This window comes from Chiloscyllium plagiosum, chromosome 18 (genome assembly GCF_004010195.1).
Source record: "Chiloscyllium plagiosum isolate BGI_BamShark_2017 chromosome 18, ASM401019v2, whole genome shotgun sequence".
Lineage (NCBI taxonomy): Eukaryota > Metazoa > Chordata > Chondrichthyes > Orectolobiformes > Hemiscylliidae > Chiloscyllium > Chiloscyllium plagiosum.
In genome coordinates, this window is record NC_057727.1 from 60,794,251 (window position 1) to 60,818,935 (window position 24,685).

General features: G+C 42.2%; 1 protein-coding gene across 1 annotated transcript; it reads right to left on the bottom strand.

Annotated features, from left to right (window-relative positions):
- Positions 1–950: 950 nt before the first annotated feature.
- Positions 951–24,397, bottom strand: tmem115 (transmembrane protein 115). The gene is made up of 2 exons (XM_043708450.1): positions 23,342–24,397; positions 951–2,924 (listed from the first exon to the last, which is right to left on the bottom strand). The coding sequence occupies exons 1-2, from the start codon at positions 24,193–24,195 to the stop codon at positions 2,732–2,734; spliced, it is 1,047 nt and encodes a 348-aa protein (XP_043564385.1). The 5' UTR covers positions 24,196–24,397; the 3' UTR covers positions 951–2,731.
- Between the last annotated feature and the right edge of the window lie 288 nt (positions 24,398–24,685).

Below are 24,685 nucleotides of genomic sequence, written 5' to 3' on the forward strand. Positions count from 1 at the left end.
ATTAACTTAACGTTGACCATTTACTCAGTTACTCCACATACTGACCTCCTGCTCTGTTCCTCACCTCCCAGTTACAATAGTTTAAAATGGAATGAAATCTCCCATAAGGGTAACGTATAAACCCAAAGAAAACTGCAGTAGATGTCCAACTTCCATGAATGCAATTTGATGAGCAAGTCATGAAGTATAAATCATTTGAGACATTTCCTCTTAACTTCCTTGTTCTATGAAAATCTCCTCATTTTGGTATCAAGGCTTTGAATAGGATCTATATAAAATTAAGCTAATTCAAGACCAGCTCCTACAGCGAGATGATATGTCCCCATTCAGGTGATTGGCATAGGGTATGACTCTTCTCACATTCATTCTTCTGCTTATCTGGAATTCTGAATGGTTTGCTTTTGCTTATCTTTTTATATTAATTAAAATAACTTTGGTCTTCTTCATGAAATGGTTGATATAAAAAATAATTATCCTAAGATTGTGGACATTTTTGGCAAGACAAGAGCTGCCTTATGGTGGTGCTGGCAGTGGCCATTTTATTTTGATGGTACAGTATAGCAGTTTGAGTGATTTGCAAGTTGCTTCAGACAGCAGCTAATTGTCAACTAGAGGTGCAGAATTGGGGTTACATATGGATATCTATAGATAAAAATGGCAGATTTCTTTCCCCAAAGAGCTTCTGTGAATCAGTTGAGGTTTTATGACAATCTGACAGCTTCAGGGGTTGCGCTTTCATAATGTTTCACCGATAAACAATTTTCACTTGCCAAATTAAAGAAAAACAAATTCAAATTCAAAAACTGCCTTGTGGGATTTGAATTCATATTTTCTGAATTATTAATCCTATTCACCATGACTTGCAAGCACAAGAAAAAGAACAAAAAAATTACCTGGTTGATGAATACAACTGAAACAATCCTTTTTTGGGGTTATGAGAAGTGAACACATGAGATTGCAAAGTTTATTGTACTGACCTGCGCAACTATGATACATCGGGAGAATCAAAAAGAAACCTACAATTTAAGTGAAGCCCAGTAAAAGAGATTAGTCTGTTGGTAAATGCTACTCTGGTAAGGTACACAGCACAGCATTATGACAATGACACTTCACCCACAGATAATCAAGATAACATTAAATTACTTAGATGCAACTAATACTTGTGTTTTTTAAAAAACAATCTTACATTAAAGTATCTTGTACAGTTAAATGTATTAAAAATGATATCTGCTTTATGTTTACCATAATCATTATCAAACTCTGAGACAAAACTAGAATGGTGTCTACACAGCAAAATGCTGACCACATTCAGCACTGTCTGACATCAATCACCCTGCAGAAACTGATGATTATAAAGGAGTTAGCTTTATGCACACCTTTAAATGGGGTTTCCAAAAAAACACTAAGACATTTATTGTACTGATTTCTTAACTCATTTCGTAGAGGGTTCAGTAAAAAAAAAAAGTCCAATCATAGATGGGTTATGGAATTTTGTCCAGTTTCTGTTTGCCATTTGAGTCAAGTATTTGAACAAGCCTGGGCTTGGGTAGAAACTCTTGACTCTTGCAATATGTGGTAGCAGCGAAGAACAGAAGTATGGAAATAGGCCTTGTCAGATCTATATATTTCACAAAAGAAAACAAGCCAAGCAGCTTATAAGGAAATCAGTGGTTGTTTGAAGTGAATATTTTCACAAATCTTCACTGTTCCTTTTACAATTATACAGGATACAAAATACCATATAACCAAATCAGTTCACTCCAAGTACATTTGTAGAAACTGCATGTACAGCTTATATGCAGAAGAATCAGGACCAGCACCAGTAATTTGTCAGCCTTTTGAGAATGCAATCTCCCAAACCTGTCCAATAGTGAAGTGGGAGAAGAGCCCATTTTTGCTTTCTATCAAAAATCATCAAATTGAAGCAATTTTTTATGAGTAATCATACTATTTACACATTTTGATGGAAGAATAAAGGGAGCATGGAGGAAAATACTGAGGGACATCAAATTACCCAACATGATTGAATTTTGGATTTGGTTCACCCTTACAATCACATATAATTTAGAATGGTACAAATCTTTCAGACACGTGATGGTAGGAAGTTAGTGAGAAGAAAAAAAATTGCAAAAGGTGAGTTCATTAAAGTAAGAATGTGATAACGTCAGACGCAATAACAAATCTCCAGATGTAGAAAACTACTGAAACTGATTCACTTGTGCCAATTTTCAATATCCCACAGATGGTATGGTCTCATAAAGTAAAATAATTCGCTTTTTGGCACTTTATCCGAAAAGGACAACTTGAGAGCCAAGATGTTATTTTCAGACAGTTCTTTCTGATCTGATTTCAATGGTAGCATACCTCCCCTTGCTGAGCTTCCTTTACATTTCAATTATGCTAATTAATTACTTTATTCAAAAAGGACACTTCAAACAATGACTGCAAATTAATGAATTTTCTGAACAAACAGCAAAAATTGCATCTAATTCATCACCAGTTCAAATTCCTCCTCTAATTGTTACAGCCACCACCTTGAGTTAAAGAAACATTAAATCTTGCTGAAGTTGGGCTATGAGCACCACAGTTGCACAGGCCTTTATAATCTTCTATTTTCTGCCACGCTTATTTTCCAAACAAATTGAAGGTGCTGCAGTTAAACAGTTTGAAGTACTACTGATGATACCTGCAGCAGTAAAGTCAATTTCATTCCCACTCAATTGATGGTCTCTTAAGATCCTGATGAAAGACCTTGGAATGCAATGTGTTCTGCTGCTCCAGAATCATCTCCATCGCTTTTGCTGCTCTCTGGAAGTAAAGGCATATCAGACAAGTCTTCTTTGTCATCTTCATCCATACTAGGCCAAGCTACTTGATCTTCAACACGTTTCAGCCGTTCATTCAAAGCCTTCAACGCCAACTGTCTGGGGGTAAAGAGCAGAAAGTAAAAAAAAATATTCAATGTGCAAATCAGTTCAAACATTCACCACACACCAAAAATAAAAGCATTTCAAATCTAGTAAGTTATACTAAGCACATTTAAATGCTACTGATTTTTATTGTTAAGTGACTATTATTCTTACCTATACCGTTAATTGTCCAGTACCCATTGCAAATGCAGAGCCATTAATGTACAAAATAACTGATAGCAAGAACCATTTTCTGCATTTGATTTCTAAGAAATGCATTTTTCAGAAGTCACTTGCTTCTGCCTAATTTGTATTCAAGGAGGTTACACACACTACCCAAGATTAAAAATAACATCTTCACATTCATCCATTGCAGGTGTTCCAGTTCACGTCTTCAAATTCAATCCATCTTTAGTCAGAAGCAAAGAAATAAAAGAAGTTTGGAACTCTCACTCCATCTCATATAACACTACACTGCCACCAGTTTTCCACAAATGCAAGTTTTTTTTTTAAGGAAAACAGTAGAATGCAGAGGCAGATTTGAAATACTATCTCAGTGACCAGTTTCCTCCTCTGGCTACAAGAATTCAACAAAATTTGCTTGGATTAATTCAGTTCCTAGGCAGAAGCACCACAGTACATTTAATGATACTGCATCGAGTCTGTAAGAGGTGGAAGATTTTAATTTGGCATCGTAAGAGGCACGTATATCAACTGAGGTTTTACTTTACATCTGCAAATGTAATACCTGATCTGCAAGGCTCAACGCCATCATCTGCTGAAAGAAGTGGAGAAATGTTCCATTTCTCAGTCTATCAATCATTTTCTAAGTCAGCAAGCATGGAACATTGGCCCACCTCTAGAATCCTGGAATTAAAATCGGAGAGGCCAAGTACAACAACAGTTTGAATACAGGCTATACTATTCCACTGCAGTAATAATTTGATCCTGGCACAGCTCAGTTAGCTCAATGAGTTGAGCGTTGAATTCCAGCAGTGTTTTTTTTCCTGTCTTAACACAGATTAGGTAGCTCAGTTTCAAAATTTAAGTATATGCTTATATCTAAATGCTAGGTTCTTCTAAAATTGATAAAATAAAATGATCAATGTTTATAGGCTGAGAAGAGAACCATAGGAGACAACATCTGGTGCCTTATCATATTGTCCCAGTTAGTTTTAGCTGGGTTAAGGGAAGCATCCAAAAGGCATTCACACCTCTTTCAAAACTCATCCAATTTAGAATTGGATCTAAATGTATCAGATATTGTGATGTGATATTGTAGATTTTAGCTTTGGATACTGAGAAACTATTTCAAAATATTCAGGCAATTTAGAATACTCTAGCTATCAGAGATGCACAGCTCCAACTAGCAGTAATCCATCATGTTCCTGACTTTTGTTTTAAAGGAACACAGCCTTTCATCATGTGGTCAGAATAGTGATCCCCAGGATGGTGAAAGGCTGAGCCATTGCCACTGAAACTTCCCCTGTTGGAGAAAGTCATTGCCTGGCACCTGTGTTGCTACTTACTACTTACCTGCCCAAGCCAGATATTCAGTGCATAATCTGTAGCTTCGAGCTCTCAGAAGAGCAATGGTGATGGAGTGAGCTAGTTTTGGTAATTAAAAAAAAATCTTGAGGATTTGGCCACAATCTAGGTGGCACTTTAGTGCAATGGAGAGAATCTTTTCAGAAGGGCATCTTTCAGGCAAGACATTAACTGAAATAAGGATTGTGGTTAGGCGGAGATTATAGTGCAACCTGAGGGCTGTTGAGACAACCATAAAGACCACTATGCTTGGAGTTCGTCAACAAACATAAACATGGTTGTGCCTCAGCTGGGCTGTTACTGAAGATTCACTCAGAGTTGAACAAATTGGCTCCACACTTAACTGAACCAAGGTATTAAAACATAATAGGAACAAAAGGAGGCTGTATGTAGATCTTGTGTTCTGCTATTTCATAAGATCATTGGTGATTCTTGGCCGCACATCCCTGAATCATTTTACAATATTCAACACAATTTTGAATATACTCAATAATGGGTCACCCAGAGACCTTTGGATAGAGAATTCCAAAGATTCATGTCATGAAGTGAAACCTCACCATCTCAACCTGAAATGCAACTTCCTTATCCTGAGAATGATTAATGCTAAATGTTGCAGCCAGAGTAAAACAATATCTCAATATCTATCTTGTCAAACTGTTTAAAAATTTTACACTTAAACGAAACTTGCTTAAGTTCTAAATTCTAGGACTACGGACTCTCTATACTCAATCTCTCTCCATAGGTCAGTTCTGCCATTCCAGTAATCTTCACTGCACCTCTTCTAAAGTATATCCTTTCTGAAATTCAGACACCAAGACTGTACAAGAAATTTCAGGCATGCTCTCACAAAAGCTTCATTTTATTGCAGCAAACTCCATTACTCTTGTACTCCAACTTTAATGAAGGACACGGATGCCATTTGCCTTCTCAATTGAATATTGTACTCATGTTAACTTTTTATTTCACGTACGAGGTTACCCAAATCCTTCAGAACACCAATATTTAACAACGATCTTAGCTATCTGTAAGAATAATAGGGTGGTTATGGTCGGGGATTTTAACTTTCTAAACATAGACTGGGACTGCCATTTAAGGGTTTAAATGAAGAGGAATTTGTTAAGTGAGTACAAGAAAATTTTCTGATTTAGTATGTGGATGTACCTACTAGAGAAGGTGCAAAGCTTGACTTGCTCAGGGGAAATAAGGCAGTGCAGGCGACTGAGGTGTCGGTGGGGGAGCACTTTGGGGCCAGCGACCATAATTCCATTAGATTTTAAAAAGTGATGAAAAAGGATAGACCAGATTTAAAAGCTGAAGTTCTAAATTGGAGAAAGGCCAATTTTGATGGTATTAGGCAAGAACTTTCAAAAACTGATTGGGGACAGTTGTTTGCAGGTAAAAGGACGGCTGAAAAATGGGAAGCCTTCAGAACTGAGATAACGAGAATCCAGAGAAAATATATTCTGGTTAGGGTGAAAGGAAAGGCTGGTAGGTATAGGGAATGCTGGATGACTAAAGAAATTGAGGGTTTGGTTAAGAAAAAGAAGGAAGCATATGTCAGGTATAGACAGGATAGATTGAGTGAATCCTTAGAAGAGTATAAAGGCAGTAGGAGTATACTTAATAGGGAAATCAGGAGGGCAAAAAGGGGACATGAGATAGCTTTTACAAATAGAATTAAAGGAGAATTCAAAGGGTTTTTACAAACACATTAAGGACAAACGGGTAACTAGGGAGAGAATAGGGCCCCTCAAAGATCAGCAAGACGGCCTTTGTGTGGAACCGAAGAAAATGGGAGAGGGGTGCCAGAAGACTGGAGGTTGGCTAACATGGTGCCTCTGTTTAAAAAAAGTGGTAAGGACAAGCCAGGGAACTACAGACCAGTGAGCCTGATGTCAGTGGTGGGCAAGTTGTTGGAGGGAATCCTGAGGGACAGGATGTACATGTACTTGGAAAGGCAAGGACTGATTCGGGATAGTCAACGTGGCTTTGTGCAGGGGAAATCATGTCTCACAAACTCGACTGAGTTTTTTTGAAGAAGTAACAAAGAGCATTGATGAGGGCAGGGCGGTAGATGTAATCTATATGGACTTCAGTGAGGCGTTTGACAAGGTTCCCCATGGGAGACTGGTTAGCAAGGTAGATCTCATGGAATACAGGGAGTACTAGCCATTTGGATACAGAACCGGCTCAAATGTAGAAGACAGAGGTTGGTGGTGGACGGTTGTTTTTCAGACTGGAGGCCTGTGGAGTGCCACAAGGATCGGTGCTGGGTCCACTACTTTTCGTCATTTATATAAATGATTTGGATGTGAACATAGCAGGTAAAGTTGGTAAGTTTGCAGATGACACCAAAATTGGAGGTGTAGTGGACAGCGAAGACGGTAACGGGATTTTGGTCAGATGGACCAATGGGCTGAGAAGTGGCAGTTGGAGTTTAATTTATATGAACGTGAGGTGCTGCACTTTGGGAAAGCAAATTTTAGCAGGACTTGCACACTTAATGGTAAGGTCCGAGGGACTGTTGCAGAACAGAGACACCTTGGAGTCTAGGTTCGTAGTTCCTTGAAAGTGGAGTCGCAGGTAGATAGAATAGTGAAGGCAGCGTTTGGCATGCTCTCCTTTATTGGTCCGAGTATTGAGTACAGGAGTTCAAAGGTCATGTTGTGACTGTACAGGACATTGGTTAGGCCACTGTTGGAATATTGTTCGCAATTCTGGTCTCCTTCCTATTGGAAAGATGTTGTGAAACTTGAAAGGATTCAGAAAAGATTTACAAGATTGTTGACTGGGTTGGAGGATTTGAGCTATAGGGAGAGGCTGAACAGGCTGGGTTTGTTTTCCCTGGAGCGTCAAAGGCTGAGGGGTGACCCTATAGAGGTTTACAAAATTATGAGGGGCATGGACAGGATAAATAGACAAAGTCTTTTCCCTAGGGTTGGGGAGTCCAGAACTAGAGGGCATAGGTTTAAAGTGAGAGGGGAAAGATATAAAAGAGACCTAAGGGGCAACGTTTTCACTCAGAGGGTGGTACGAGTATGGAATGAGCTGCCAGAGGCTGTGGTGGAAGCTAAGTACAATTGCAACATTTAAGAGGCATTTAGATGGGTATATGAATAAAAACGGTTCGGAGGGACATGGGCTGGGTGCTGGTGGGACTAGATTGGGTTGGGATATCTGGCATGGACGGGTTGGACCGAAGGGTCTGTTTCCGTGCTGTACACCTCCGTGACTCTAACTTATTACTCACTCAGGAGGGTTTAAACTTGAGTGGCGGGGACTGGGAACTAGAGAAGCAGGTCAGCAAATGGAGGGATTGAGGGGAAGGTACACATTAGGACTAGTAAATCAGAAAGGAAGGACAAACACAGACAGGTAAATGAGTGCAACAGTACTAATGGGCTGAAGTGTGTTTATTTTAACACAAGGAATATTATAGACAAGGCAGCTGAGCTTAGAACCTGGATCAGTAAAAGGTACAATAATGTTGTGGCCATTACAGAGACTAAGTTGAGATCTGGCTACTCAACTTTCCAGGGTTTCATTGTTTTAGATGGAGATAGGAAGATTAAGAGAATGGAGCTGTTGCACTGATCACATCTGCACCCAGAGACGCTCATCCACTGAGGCAATAAGGGTAGAGCTCAAAAATAGGATAAGTGCAGACACTCTGATAGGATTATACTATAGGGGCCCCAATTGTTAATGAGATATTGAGGAACAAACATGTAGGCAGATTATGGAAAGATGCAATAACAACAAGGTTATCATAGTACGTGACTATAGCTTACCCAATATTGACTAGGACTCCCTCAAAGCAAGCAGCTTAAATGGGGCAGAATGTGTTAAGGGCATCAAAGAAAGCTTCCTTGAAATAGTATTTGGATAGTCCAACTACATGAGGGGCTATACTGGATTTTGTATTGCTAATGAGCCTGGCTAGGTGACTGACCTTTCAGTGGGAAGCATTTTGTAAACAGTGATCACAATGCCTTAGGTCTTAAAATAGCTATGAATAAGAAGAAGGACCTTGCAAAAAGGTATTAAATTGGGGGAGGACAAATTAGGCCTATATAAGGCAGGAGCTACGGAGTATTAATTGGGAGGAGCCGTTATCAGGCAAGTCCACAACCGACAGTTGGGAGTTGTTTAAAGACCTAATGATCAGAGTTCAGGACTGTTCCAGTAAGGCGGAAAGGCAAGGATGGCAAATTACGGGACCCTTGGATAACGAGAGAGGTTGTGAATTTAGTTAAAAGGAAAAAAAATAAGGTTTAGGAACCTAAAACGGAATAGGACGTGAGAGGAATATAAAGAAATCAGGAAAGAACACGAGGGAATTAGGAGAGAAGAAGGGGCCATGAAATTACCTAAAGTTAATGTGGAAAAGTGTGAGGTGATTCACTTTGGAAGTAGTAACAGGAATACAGATTACTGGGTTAATGCGAAGATTCTTGGTAGTGTAGATGAGCAGAGAGCTCTTGGTATCCATGTACATAGATCCCTGGTTAATAGGGTTGTTAAGAAGGCATATGGTGTGTTCGCTTTACTGGTAAAGGGACTGAGTTTTGGAGGCACAAGGTCATGCTGCAGCTGTACAAAAGTCAGATGCGGTTGCACTTGGAGTATTGTGTACAGTTCTGGTCACCGCATTATAGGAAAGATGTGGAAGCTTTGGAAAGGGTTCAGAGGAAATGTACTAGGGATGTTGCCTGGTATGGAGGAAAGGTCTTATGAGAAAAGGCTAAAGGATTTGAGACTGTTTTCGTTTGAGAAAAGAACGTTGAGAAGTGACTTAATTGAGACATCCAAGATAATCAGAGGGTTACATAGGGTGGACAGTGATAGCCTTTTTCCTCAGATGGTGATGGCTAGCACGAGGGGGGGCGTAGCTTCAAATTGAGGGGCGATAGATATAGGACAGATGTTAGAGGTAGTTTCTTTACTCAGAAAGAAGTAGGGGGCGTAGAATGCATGGCCTGCAACAGTAGTAATAGACCTGCCAACTTTAAGGACGTTTAAATGGTCATTGGATATACATATGGATGAAAGTGGAATAGTGTAGGCTAGATGGGCTTCAGCCTGGTTCCACAAATTGGCACAACATCAAGGCCAATGTAATGTTCTGTGTTCTATGAAAGGGATGTTTAAGAGACTTTTAGATAAGAACATGAATATGCAAGAAATGGAGGGATATGGACCAAGGGCAGACAGAAGGGTTTAGTTTAACTTCACGTCATGTTCAGCACAACACTTGGTCCATTTCTATGCTGTACAGTTCTATGTTCTATTTCAAAAATATTGTGAATATTCCTATTCTTCCTAACTAGCTCATTGTCCACTTAATTAAACTGTCTACATTAACAGACTGTGTCCTCCTCACAGCTTACTTTCCAACCTAGCTTTACATCAACAAAGCTATATACTACGCTCAGTCTATTCATCAAATTATTAACACAGATTGCAAATGTGATTCCTATCCCAAGCAAGCTGAAGTACAAAACTGGACATGAATACTTTTGTTTGATTAATGTTAGGTTTATTAATAGGATGCTACATATCTGCTTTTTACTAGCTGTGTCCCAGCAGGCACTATGTACTTCATGAAACAACATCTTCACCTTTGTATCTTAACAATATTGTTCATCTTCGGCAGTCCCATGCAGATGAGGATGAATCTCTTCCACTCTCAAGATGAGTCTGTAGGTGGTTGCACAGACTATTACAGCTGCCACAAGCTCTGTTACACTTGGGATAGATGGTGGTCATGGGAACAAATAGATAGGGCATTGATGTGGGCAGTATGCTCAGTTTGCTGTTTTCGCCTGGCTTCCACTTCGTTCCGGTGCAAGTCTCGAGGTGCTCAACACCTTCCTGGATGCTCCACCTCAACTTTGGAGGTCTTGGGCCTGTGATTTCCAGGTGTCTGTAGGAATACTGCCCTTTACCAACGAGGCCTTGAGCATATCATTGAAGTGCTTCCTCTGTCCATCTGGGGCTCACCTGCGGTTTCGAAGCTGGGAGTACAGCACCTGCTTGGGGAGACTCGTGTCGATCATGCGGATGATGTGCCCAGCCCATCGTAGCTGATCAAAAGTAGTCAGTTCCTCAATACTGGGGATGTTAACCTGTTTGAGGATGCTGGTGTTGTGCATCTTACTTCTCAGCGGATTCACAGGATCTTAACAACACAATTTACATACTACTAAACAGTAAATAGCTGAGATCTCATTGCTGATCATCGCACTGGTCCCCTGGAAACAAGCTGACAACCTGAAAATGATCTATTCGTTCCAACTCTTTTTGTCCATCAACCAATCCTTTATTCATGCTAATAGGTTATCCTCAATCCCATGTACCATGCTGTATGATGAAATTATGATCCTCTGGGGGAGAAAATAATGACATCCCATTATAGTTTGCTCTGACAATCTTGAAGTTTTCCAGGTGTCAGCTTAAGTGAGAGTGCTGCCACTAAATACAAGTAAAAGGCTGTCTGACTCCAAAGATGAAGCAGATAATCTGGTCTCTCACTACAGTGAGAATAGTTAAATACTACAGTAATGAAGGTGCTACCTTTTAGGTAAAACATTAAGTTGAGGCCCTGTCAAGTGAACATAAAAGACTCCCTGACACTATTTAAAGAGAGAGGGAGGGAGGGAGGCAGGGAGGGAGTTCTCCCCAGTGCTCCGGTCAACATTAATCACTTAACTAACCCTTAAAAGCATCAGCGGGAATCTGCAGTGCATATTTCCTACAATACAAATTACTAGGCTTCTGAAAGTGAAGGGCTTTGGTTCATCCTGAGATTATTAAAAATTCTACATAAATGCAAGCCTCTCTTTCAAAAGATATGTTTATCACAAAGCACTGGTGTAAGCCAAGTATATTACATGAGAATGATGATTCACTTGTGTAAAATAACTACAGCTGAAAAGTATTACATTGTCATCAAAACTCTTTGAAACCTTCAAGTGTACTTCACAGAATTGAGAGAATAATATTTTTTAACCAGAACAATGGAGTACAATTAAAATCAGCTCATAACACAAATACTTATTTGTTGCAAAGAACCATTTCCTGCAAGGATAGAACAGAATTAACGGATGCATGTATTTCACAAAAATGCAAGGAACCACTGGATCATCAACCTCAAAAGCAAAAACCAAGTCTTAAAATGCAGCAATTCAGTTTCATTTTAACCCTTTAATACAGTCACAGGCCATACACTTGAAATAAATCTGCTATAATCTTACACTAAACAAACTCCATACAAAAGTTTCAAGTACCTGTCTGCAAAGCAGAGGGAGAGAAGCCAACCTACTTTTGTCATCCCATTTCCCTATCCCCGTATCAGTCGAAGCAAACACTCAGAGACGCAGTATGGCTTTACCTTCTCCATCTTTATTCCAGGCCTTGGAGAGAGAGAACGGTCGCCCATGTGCACAGAGACACAAGTTCTCGGACTTCTCTCAAACAGCAGATTCTTAAGGAATGATATAGTCACTTAGGGGGAGCAGCATCCATAATGATTGTAATGGTGACCCAATCAGCGAGCATCAACAGTAAAGATTAAGTCACAATGGATGTTCCTTACCTTGTTAACTGGCATTACACAATGGATGCTTTTTACCTCATTAACTCACTACCCTTGCCTCCAGCATTCATTGTTTACTGCAAGTTCTTATCTGGTCATAAATATGATTACTAAACTAAATAAGGTCCAATGTTATGATGCTCTAATAGGTGCTGAAGATAGGAGAGGTCCTGTGGAGACAGTGAATAATCTCTCCATTGGGTTAAATAATCAATGGAATGGTTCCAGCCAGTAACATGCTCGGATAATACAGGATATTCGAAAAATCATTTAAGTCCTTCGAATAAATTCCAGCCTGTAACTCACTCACAAGTAATCAATATTCCACAGATTAGCTTGGCCTTAAATTTTTTCTGTTGTCCTTTTATCCTTTCTTCTCACCATTATAGATGCTCCGTCTAATCTATTTTAGTTTTTTCACTAACTGGGGTAGGTCCTTACGACATCACAGCTATTTGCTCAAGATCTGCGCTCCCAGAATTAGCGTTCTCCTGTAGCCAAGCTGGCCCAGTGCAACTATAACATTGGCACCCATCCTGCAATTGCAGAAATCAGAACAACTTGCTCTTTTTTGCTTCATCGATTACAGCAGTGCCTTTTTAATAAAAATCTGCTCAAATGACTTTCCTCCAGTCCTTCAGAGAGTCAAATGGTTCCAGATGAGGTTTAAAAATAATTGTCTGCAACAAATATTATTGAGCCAAATACAGCAGTGGACAACTGAGCAAAACTGAGTTCATTTGGAAAACCTTCATGGCTGGACTCATAAGTTATACATGAGAAGACAGAGGTCAATGATTATTGTTCCAGGTGCTCCCGTGTCACCATCACTGAGCTTCCTCCTTCATAAAGCCACCATAATTTAAAAACGGTTCCACTCCATTCACAATCCATAAACACTGAAGTCAGTCGTTTTGTTGGTGTTCTGTTTAAGTAACCCCAGTTATGGCTGCTTATGAAGCACTCAAACACATGTCAGACAATGACCACTTCTTTCTAGACAAAGCCCAACCACTTCAACTCTATCAAAATTCCCCCATTAGTGAATCGATCTAGCCTCATCAACAGCTCCACAAGACACATGAATGGTAGCGGGCAAGTGCTTGGCGGCACAGTGGTTAGCACTGCTGCCCCACAGCACCAGGGACCTAGGTTTGATTACAGCCTTGGATGAGTGTGTGGAGTTCGCAAATTCTCCATGTCTCTGTCGACTTCCATCACTTGCCCTGGTTTACTCCCACAGTCCAAAGTGGATTGATCATGGCAAATTGCCCCATAGCATCTAAGCATGTGCAGGCTAGGTAGAACAGTCATGGAAAATTCAGTGTTTTGGTGGTTGGGGGGGGGGGGAATCCTGTTTGGGATAGTGTACAGGATGGGCCGAAGGGCCAAAAGTTAACGATGATGTTCGACAGCTGCATGACCTTGAATGAGTCCTCTGAATCCAGACTTGTCTTCTGTACTAGCAAGCAGCTTTGGCTTCTGCATCTGTTTGTTACACTGTATGAGAGAGTGTTTTGTTCCAAGTTGTTGGACTTCACTTCAGACTGGAATCACAAACAGTATCAAGAACAACCTAAGCCTCCAGACCAGCCATTGATTGAGGGGTCCCCAATGTGCAGGAGGGTGTGAGGCTCATTGATTCACTGCCCTTTAAGGAAAACAAAGTCATTAAATTAGATATTTACATTTTAAATGGACTGAGGTTTGAAAATGTTGTGATGCACAAGCCATCTGGATGGTTACACAGCACAGAAGGTTGTTTAGCCAACCAGGCCAGTGCTGACCCTCTGTGAGGGAACAGTTCCCCTGGTACCAATCCCCTACTGTCTCCCCAAAGCCCAGCATTTTTTTTTCATCAGATTGTAATCCAATTTCCCCTTGAAATCCTCAACGGAAGCTACCTCCACCATACTCACTAGGCAGTGCACTTGAGATCCTAACCACTCATTTTGTCAAAAAAAGATTTTCCTTTTATTTCCATTACTTCTTTCAATCACCATAAACCTGAACTCTTTGGTTATTGATTCTTCCACTAATAGGAACAGTTACTCCCTATCTGCTCCATCCAGACCCTTCAAGATTTTGAACACCTCAATCAAATCTCTTCTCAACTATCTGTTTTCTGAAGAAAATAGTCCTAACTTCCCCAATTTTTTAATATAACTGAAGTTTCTCATCCTTGGAACTATTCATGTGTTTTTTTTCCCCGTTGTCCCTTTATATTATTTCTTCATATTATTCCTAAAATGTGGAGTCCAAAACTGGACACAGTAATCTAGTTGAGATTGAACTAATGTTTTATACAAGCTAGAACAGGATTTCCTGGTCTTTATATTCGGTAAACCTGCATCGACACCAGGTGGTGTCTATTTTATTAACCAAGCTCTCACCCTGTCCTGTCACATTCAATTATTTATGTACATATACACCAAGTTCCTTCTGTTCCTGTAACCCCATTAACATTTTACCTCGTATTTTGTATTACCTTTGCATTCTTCCTATCACTGCAACAAATCTGCAACAAATTTCATCTGGCAGTTGTGTCTACCCACAAACTGTGTCTCTTTAGAATTCTAGGTAAAAACAAGGGCTGCAGATGCTGCAAACAAGTTTCTAGAGTGGTGCTGGAAAAGCACAGCAGTTCAGGCAGCATCCGAGGAGCAGGAAAATCGACATTTTGGGCAAAAGCCCTTCATCAGGAATTCAGGCAGAGTGTCTGGAGGGTGCAGAGATAAATGAGAGGAGGGTTGGGGTGGGGAGAAAGTAGCATAGAGGCCCCCACTCTCCTCTCGTTATCTCTCCACCCTGCAGGCACTCTGCCTCTATTCCTCTTTAGAATTCAGATTCCTCGAACAGTAATTAGCTCAGTCGAGAGACACAGCTTTGCAAGCATGCTGGCAGGCAGAGGTTCAAGTCCTCTGTGCGGTACTGGGGTTGGGGGGGGGCGTGATTGAGGTTCGAGTCCTCTGTGCGGTACTGGGGTTGGGGGGCGTGATTGAGGTTCGAGTCCTCTGTGCGGTACTGGGGTTCGGGTCCCCTGTGGGGGGTGTGATTTAGGTTCGAGCCCTCTGTGTGGTGCTGGGTTCGGGTCCCCTGGGGGGGCTGCATGATTGAGGTTTGAGTCCTCTGTGCAGTACTGGGGTTCAGGTCCCCTGTGGGGCGGGGCGTGATTGAGGTTCGAGTCCTCTATGCGGTACTGGGGTTTGGGTCCCCTGTGGGGGGACGTGATTGAAGTTAGAGTCCTCTGTGCGGTACTAGGGTTTGGATCCTGGGGGAGGGGGCTGGGGTGATTGAGGTTTGAGCTGAAAATATGTTGCTGGAAAAGCGCAGCAAGTCAGGCAGCATCCAAGGAGCAGGAGAATCGACGTTTCAGGCATGAGCCCTTCTTCAGGAATGAGGTTGAGGTTTGAGTCCTCTACGTGATACTGGGGTTTGAGTCCTCTACGTGGTACTGGGGTTAACGTCCCGTGGGGTGGGTTTGTGTTGACGTTTGAGTCCTCTGCGCAGTAGTGTGGCCTGAGTCTAGGAAGATTCATTTGAGATTCAAGTCCTCCACACTGTGCTGGAGTTCGAGCTCTCTGTGTTTAATTGGGGTTCGAGCAAAGTAAGAAAGGTGTTAAAGTCCCCTTGTGGCAAAATTTGATGCTCTGCGAGTCTTTGTTCTGGGGGAAAGAGAGTGGCATGGACTGCAGCGCCATATGGTCTGCTGCAAAGCCTTTCTCTTTTTATAAATGTAATTTCATTGAGGGGATGCAAAAAAAAAGAAATGCTGCAATTAAGTTTGCACCAATACTTGAGTTGAAAAAGGAAAGTTTCAATGTAGATTGTGCCATGCTGAGATTGTTTGATGTTTAAAAATCTTGGTTTTTTTTTAAGAATACTGGTTTGGAAAATCCTTTTAAGGAACTGTTTTGCCTTGTTTGAATCAGGATCTCGATTCAATGTATTTTGTGGGCTATGTAATGGGGAAGATTTTGTTTTTACATTGAAATTGCATAACATTATGTCCTTTTTAAAATTATCAAACTTGTAACCTTAAAACAAATTAATTGAGGACCTTGAGCCCCCAACTATGCTTGAAATTCTACAATGCCTGTTTAAAAAAAACAGTTGGGTCAGTGGTCATGCTTTAGCCAGATGAGAGTATTGTATTAAAATATCTTTGCTATTGTGTTTTTAATGCACAGTATTCACAAAATGAGTACATTTTGAGTTTGATGTTTTGTTAAGATTTTAGAGAATATTAGATCTTAAAGCTGTGCTGTTTAAGTTCTGTTAATCATTGTTAAGACTTAATTGGCCCCTTCATATTGCAAATTCAAAAGAGTGTTGATCTCTACCAAAGTTGCCACTGTAATTCTGACTGTTTTATTTGGGAAGTTTCATTTGGAGAACATATCTTAAAATATTCTGCATTTGTTTCCCCACGAATATTTGAGATTTAAATCGGAACTGAAACTGCCTCTTCAATTGTGAAAGCACAGGAAATGGAGGTGATAAAACTATACGGTGTCTTTGAGCGTTTTGCTTCGACTGAGGGGGGAACCAGGACGGCACTTCCAGTGTCTTAATTACCTTCTCTTTCACAATTACCTGCTCAGCACCTTCTCCCTTGATATTGACAGTGTAAACTATTTGTTTAATACTTCAGTTATGCCTCTCTTCTTTTCTGGTTCCTGAGCTGCCCACTCCTCCCCTAATCACCACTTTTAACAAGTATGTATGTGCCTATAGAAAAATTTAAGATTTGCTTTTATGTTAATTGGTATCACCATAAACCTCTAACGCTCATCCAGAGACTTCAGTCTGCCCATCCTCATTCACCTTCAATCTAGACATCCACTTATCTAGCCTTAATACCTCATCATCATAGAGTATAACAGACAGGACCAGCTTCTGCTACTCAGCTTGCTTACTTCTAAGTTAGATCATTGTAGGTGCAATCCATTCTGCAGGGATTTGAGCACATAATCAAGTTGGGTATTTCAGTGCGGTGTAAGGAACTGAAACAAAGTGGTTATGTTTCTGGACCCATAATCCAGAGACACAGAACATTACTCACAGAGTTGTGAGCAGTGCTGAACATCCCCACTTTTGGCTTTATGATGACATTCATGAAGACCTGAAGATGGTTGGACCCAAGACACTGCTCCCAGGAACTCCTCTATTGAAATCCTGGGATTGGGAGATTTGGCTCTCAACCACCACAACCATCTCTCTCTCGTTCTCAGCATTGAGATCACTCCATCTTTCGCCATCAATTCACACTGATCCTAGTTTTGCTTGGGCTTCTTAACATCACAGTTAATCAAATGCTGTCAAATCTCATCTGTGGGATTCAGGTCTTTTTTTTTCAGTGTTTGGTAAAGAGATTTGGAGCTGGACAGATTTGATTGAACCCAAATTGAGCAATGTTCCAGGATCATTTTGAGAGAAAGACCCAGGTGCTTTGATACCCAAGTTTCTCAACAACTTTGCAGCAAGGTGAGAGTGGAGATAGCACAGTGCATAAGAACTAAAAAATGGGAACAGGGTCCATTCAATTTAGTGAGACCGTTGAACCAACAATCTGTCCTGGACCTGGCCAATAAATGCCACAGTCTAAAAGGCACAACAATGCCTCTTCTTCATCAGGTGGCTTAAAAAATTAGACATATCAATGAGAACCCTCAGCACCATTTACAGATGCACTACAGAAAAGCATTCTATTCAGGTGCATAATGGCCTGGTATGACAACAGCTCTGCCCAGGATGGTAAGAAAATACAGAAAGTTGAATGCACAGCTCAGATGGTCTTGGAAGCTAACATCCGATCCATGGACTCCATTTATACCTCTTGTTGATGCAGAAAGGACCCCTCCCACCCCGGTAATGCTCTCTTCCAACCTCTCATCAGGCAGAAGATACAGAAGCTTGAACACATGCACCAACAGGTTTGAGAACAGTTTCTTCCCTGCCATTATTAGACTGCTGAATTGATCTCTCTAACTTCAAATAATGTTGATCTTGTTTGTGTACCTCCTGTGCAATGTAACCTTGAATGCCTCGCTCTGACTAAGAGCCCTGTGATCTGTATGTTCTTGTTTGCTATAATCTGCCTGAACTGAGTCAGAGAGATTTACAGAGGAGAGCGTGAGGGCTGCAGATGCTGGAGATCAGAGCTGAAAATGTGTTGCTGGAAAAGCGCAGCAGATCAGGCAGCATCCAAGGAGCAGGAGAATCGACGTTTCGGAAGAAGGGCTCATGCCCGAAACGTCGATTCTCGTGCTCCTTGGATGCTGCCTGACCTGCTGCGCTTTTCCAGCAACACATTTTCAGAGGGATTTACAGCATGGAAACAGACCCTTTGGTCCAACTCATCCATGTTGACCAGGTATCCTAACCTATCTAGTCCCATTTGCCAGCACTTGGCCCATATCCTATTCACATACCCATCCAGATGTCTTTGAAATGCTGTATTTGTACCAGCCTTCACCATTTGCTCTGGCAGCTCATTCCATACACGCACCACCCTGTGTGTGAAAACATTCCCTTTATATCTTACTCTCCCACCCTAAACTTATGCCCTCTAGTTCTGGACACCCCCACCCCAGGGAAAAGACTTTGTCTGTTTATCCTATCCATGCTCCTCATGATTTTATAAACCTGTAAAAGGTCACCCCTCAGCCTCCAACCCTCCAGGGAAAACAGCGCCAGCCTGTTCAGCCTCTCCCTATAGCTCAAATCTTCCAACCCTGGCAAAATCCTTGTAAATCTTTTCTGAATCCCCAGAATTGCACGCAATATTCCAACAGTGGCCTAACCAATGTCCTGTACAGCTGCAACATGACCTCCCAACTCCTGTACTCAATACTCTGACAGAAAGCATACCAAAACATCTTCTTCACTGTCCTATCTACCTGCAACTCTACTTTTAGGGAACTATGAACCTGCACTCCAAGGTCTTTTTGCTCAGCAACTCTTCCCCAGGACCTTACCATTAAGTCATGCTCTGATTTGCTTTTCCAAAATTCAGCACGTCACATTTATCTAAATTAAACTCCATCTGCCACTCCTCAGCCCATTGGCCCAACTGATCAAGATCCCATAGTACTCTCAGGTAACCTTCTTCGTTGTCCACTACACCTCCAATTTTGCTATCATCGAAAAAGTAGTAATTACATCTCCTACATTCACATCCAAATCATTTATATAAATTACGAAAAAAGCAGTGGACCCAGCGCTGATCCTTGTGGCACACCACTGGTCACAGGCCTCCAGTCTGAAAAGCAACTGTCCACCATCACCTTTGGGGCCAGTTCTGTATCCAAATGGCTAGTTCTCCCTGTAATGCATAAGATCTAACCTTGCTAACTAGTGTCCCACGAGGAACCTTGTCGAATGCCATACAGATCATGTCCACCACTCTGCCCTCATCAATCTTCTTTGGTACTTCAAAAAATTCAATCAAGTTTGTGAGACATGATTTCCCACGCACAAAGCCATGTTGACTATCCCTAATCAGTCCTTGCCTTTCCAAATACATGTAAATCCTTTCCCTCAGGATTCCCTCCAACAACGTTCCCACCACTGATGTCAGGCTCACCGGTCTTGTCCTTACCACCTTTCTTAAAACAGTGACACCACGTTAGCCAACCTCCAGTCTTCCGGCACCTCACCTGTGATTATCGACAATACAAATATCTCAGCAAGGGGCCCAGCAATCACTTCCCTCGCTTCCCATGGGGCTTGCAACACAAACCTTTTCACTTACTTAGGTAGATGTGACTACAATAAATCAAATCAAATCACACAATTGGTGTACTAGCTCTTTCTGTTCCACTTTCCTTTAGATAGCTTTCTAAGCTGTTCTTAAATATTGTCCTCACCTCTGCTTCTGGCACTATGGTAGTAAAGTTTTGGCCTAAATCTCTTGTGTATCATTCTATATTCACTCCTTCATTCCATATTCCCTCCTTCATTCCAGACCTTTCAATTATAGGAAAGTTTTCTTCTTTCTATCCTACCACATCCTGTAAATGTAAATGTCAGTCTGTAACCTCCCATCTTCTGTTGGAAAAGACAGTTTATAAGTTTCTTTTTAGTTTGCTCACATTAAGCTGTCTCTTGGTTTTTGTTTATATTCGTTCATGAGATGTGGCTGTTGCTGGCTGGGTCAGTGCATATCAGGGCAGTTTAACAATCAACCACATTTCTGTGGGTCGAAAATCACACATAGCCCAGACCAGGTTAGGACAGCAGCTTTTCTTTCCTAAAGGACATTAGTGCCGCATTTTCAACATCTTTCCCGTAAGTAAACAATTCAAAACTGCACTCAGTACTCCAATTGTGGCTAATTAAGGGTTTGATACAGATCACATCTTAACTTTTGGATTCCGTACATCTTTTTTCTTTATCAGCCTCATCCACTTTAGGTTCCATATTTAACTCTGGTGAACCCTAGCTCCCCAAATACTGCTACACTTAGGTAGCCACTAACTCCCTTTCATCAAAACTACATTTAAAAGTAAAAATGTACCCTCACTCTTAGTTGATCAATCACTAAACTTGCAATTACCCAACAACTTGTATTAACACAGCACCTCTGACACTGTAAACTATTTTGAGGCACTACATAGATGAGCTGTAACGCAAGTTGACATTGAGCCACACAATGAGATGCTGGACCAGATGATCAAATGCTTGATCAGGTTGGTAGCTTTTAAAGTGCATCTGAAAGAATAAAGAGATTTTGAAAGATTTAGGGTGGGAATTTCAAAGCTTACAGTCTAGGCAACTGAAGGCACAGTCACCAGTGGGTACAACTTTAAAATTGAGGGACACTTGAACATAAGCCTTTAGAGCAGGAGTAGGCCATTCAGCCCCTCGGGTCTGCTCTGCCATTTCATACAACCATGGCTGATCTCATGTCAGCCTTAACTCTCTTTTCCTATCTACTCTCAATAACACTCCAGCCCATTACTATTAAAAAAAATGGTTACCTCCTCCTTAAATTTACTCAATGTTTCAGCATTCACCACACTATGGATAGTGAGTTCCACAGATTTATGACCCTTTGAGAGAAGTAATTTCGAGTCATCTCTTTTTAATCTGCTACCCCTTATCTTAAAACTATGACCTGTCATTCTAGATTGCCCCAAGAGAGAGAGAAATAGATAAATGCAGATGTCTTAGAAAGAGGTGACCTTATAGAGGTTTTCAAAACCTTGAGGGGTATACACAGGGTTAATGGCAGGTGTCTTTTCCCTAGGATGAGGGATTTCAAGGCTACAGGGCACATTTTTAAGGTGAGGGGAAAGATATTTAAAAAAGACATTAGGGCAATGTTTTGTTTTACACAGATGGTGGTTTGCGTGTGGAATGAACTTCCTGAGGAAGTGGTGGATGTGGGCACAATTACAATGTTTAAAAGACATTTGGATAAGTACGTGAATAGGAAAAGTTTGGAGAGATATGGGCCACAAACAGGTAAGTGGGACTAGTTTAGTTTGGGATTACGTTTGGCGGGGACTGGTTGAACCGAAGGGTCTGTATCCAAGCTGTATGACTCTATAATGCGAAGAAATTGAGGAATTTGAACAGAAGGATGAGAATTTTAAAATGAAAACACTGGGAGCCAATATAGGTCAGTGAGCACATGGAAGAACTTGGGACAATGAAGGATACAAGTAGCAGAAGTTTAAATGATCTCACATTTTTACAGAGCATAATCTGAGAACATAGAACAGTACAGCACAGAACAGGCCCTTCAGCCTACGATGTGGTGCCGACCATTGTTCCTCATGTAAGGTAAACCTAATGTACGAACCCTCAAATTTCTGTGACCATATGCATGTCCAGCAGTCTCTTAAATATCCCCAATGACCTCGCTTCCACAACTGCTGCTGGCAACGCATTCCATGCTCTCACAACTCTCTGCGTAAAGAACCCACCTCTGACATCCCCTCTATACTTTCCGCCAAACAGCTTAAAACTATGATCCCTCATGTTAATTTCTGCCCTGGCAAATAGTCTCTGGCTATCGACTCTATCTATGCCTCTCATTATCTTGTACACCTCAATTAGGCCCCTTCTCTTCCTTCTTTTTTCCAATGAAAAACGTCCGAGCTCAGTCAACCTCTCTTCGTAAGATAAGCCCTATCTCTGCATCCTGTCAATGTCCCGCTGCAGCTACAACAGTCCTCTATACTGTCAACACCTCCAACCTTTGTGTCACCTGCAAACTTGCTGACCCAACCTTCAATCTCCTCACCCAAGTCATTAATAAAAATTACAAAGAGTGGAGGCCCATGAACAGAGCCCTGTGGAACATAGGGAGGGAACATAGTTCATTGTAGGCTCTGCAGACAACTGCTTTCATTTCTGAATACTTAGCTTGAGAAATATTTGACAAGCAGAACTGACAATTCCGATGATATAGAACTGGACACTGTCTGAGTTCAGTACAAACATGTAAAAACAGACCGTGTATTTTCAGATTGTGTCACCAATTGTCAGCATGTAGCTGGCAAACATGGTTATGTTTGTCAAGTGCAAGCTTTCTTTCAAAAACTCATACTTTACTTTCAATTATTTTCTCTTTAACTAGATTATTAACAAATGTTTTTAGAATTTCCACCAGATGTTTTACTAATTAGCTTCAACTAGTATTCCAGAATTCTTTGATGTACTTTTTCAACACCTGGCACCTCGCCTCCATGAGCTGAATTTTCCCTTTTCTAAAAACTTTTATTGCAGTGTTACACAACACGTTTTCAGCAATTCAAATATTTACCAATTCTCTCATACTTTTTTTCTGTTCTCCTGTCCAATCCTGACCAATATTGACTGACACCTCTATATTTCTAGATAGGATCACTGGATTGAACTGGTCAATTATCTCCTCCCTTAGTTGGGAGGCACCAACATCAAATGTAACATTAATACAGCCATCTGGCTCAAATTAGTCAGCAGAATTCAAGGTTAGACGCTAGATTCATAGAACTGAACTAGTCACTATCAGTGCCCCTGGTACTTAGCTGGTTTTCAATCTCCCCATATACATCAAAACACTGAAATGTCATGTGTATTACACAATCCCAACCCTCTGACAAAATCACACGTATTAATCATTTGGTAAACTGGTACAGACATACATAACAGGCTTCCCTACTCTAACAATTCTTTGCTTAAGTTTCTGTCCGGCCAGATAATGCAAGTGAAGCACTATCAATGCATGTTTAACACCGTAAAACCTTCCTAAGATCACATTAGAGAATGGAAATGGAAACTTTTCTTTAAGTACCTTCTGCGTTCTGCATCCTGTGGGTCAGTACCAGGCAGGCTTATTGTAATGGATGATGGTGCCCCAACATCATATCGCTTGACTGTCTTCTTACATATTCTAATCTTCACCAGGACACTGTAGATCACATTGGCCACCACAGAGACAAGTGGCTGCAGAATCTCAGGGAAGAAGGTGGCGAACGCAAAGTGGTCAGACATGTCCCCTCGGCCTCGGCTGTGTTTTTGGTAGAATCGAAGGTAGACCCAGCTAGAGAGGACTCCATACCCGTAAGATGCCAGCACTGGGCTGCTGAGAACCGTGGTGAGCCGCAGGACCCCGAGAGCCACCAACACCGCCATGGGGACATCCTTCATCCGCAGCTGGGGCACCTTCAGGACCACCGTGTCACCCATGGTCTGTTTCAAAGCCACCAACACCCCACCAGCGAAGCCCCCCATGCCATGGATGCGCACAGTGAATAAGTAGTCCAGGTTGAAGGTGGCCATGTAGGTGAGGAGGTAGGAGAAGGCCCCGAGGACGCCTACCGCCACATTGAGGACAGTGAAGAAGATGAGCAGCTCCAGGGCGCCCCAGAGGGGTTCCAGGAGCGCCCCGGCCAGCAGCACGGCCCCCAGAGCCAGCGCCACATCCCAGACGTGCTGCTCCACCACGGCGTGAGTCAGCAGCGTCCAGAGCCAGCAGTTCGGTGGGAAGAGGTACCCCGGGGTGACGGCCAGGCCGTGTCCCGTGTCAGTCAGGAACGAAAGGCCGTACAAGGCGAGCACGGAGCCGCACAGGGCCTTCACCACCACGCTGCTGCTGCCCGCCGCCGCCACCAGCTGCTGCCGGGCCGCCGCCACGAAGCGGCTCATGGCGGGGCCCAGGAACCGGCGGGAGCCGCACCGACCAGCCCAGCTCAGCTCAGGCCCCGCAACGCCCGCCTGGTCAGTGCCCGCCGCCCGCTGCCCCTTGCCCCTTCAGTGGTCCTGAGGCCAACACCGGGACCGTGCCCAGAACACAACCCAGCGGCCTCGCCACGGCAAACACTCTCTGCCCCGCCCGTTGCCCCGAGCCGACATCATCACCGGGCGCCCGATTTACCCCGAGCCGACATCATCACCGGGTGCCCGATTTACCCCGAGCTGACATCATCACCGGGCGCCCGAGTGTCTTCATCAGTGACCGCGGTACCGCCCTGCTATTATCATCATCATCATCGGGCGCCCGAAGCCCCACATTGACTTTGCAATCGGGCACTTTCTGCCCCGCACTGACATCATAAATAGGCGCCCAAGGCACGGGGAGCCCTGCCGAAAGGGCCAGGGGTAGAGAGTGATCCGCAACCGCGGCCTGTTTCAGGCG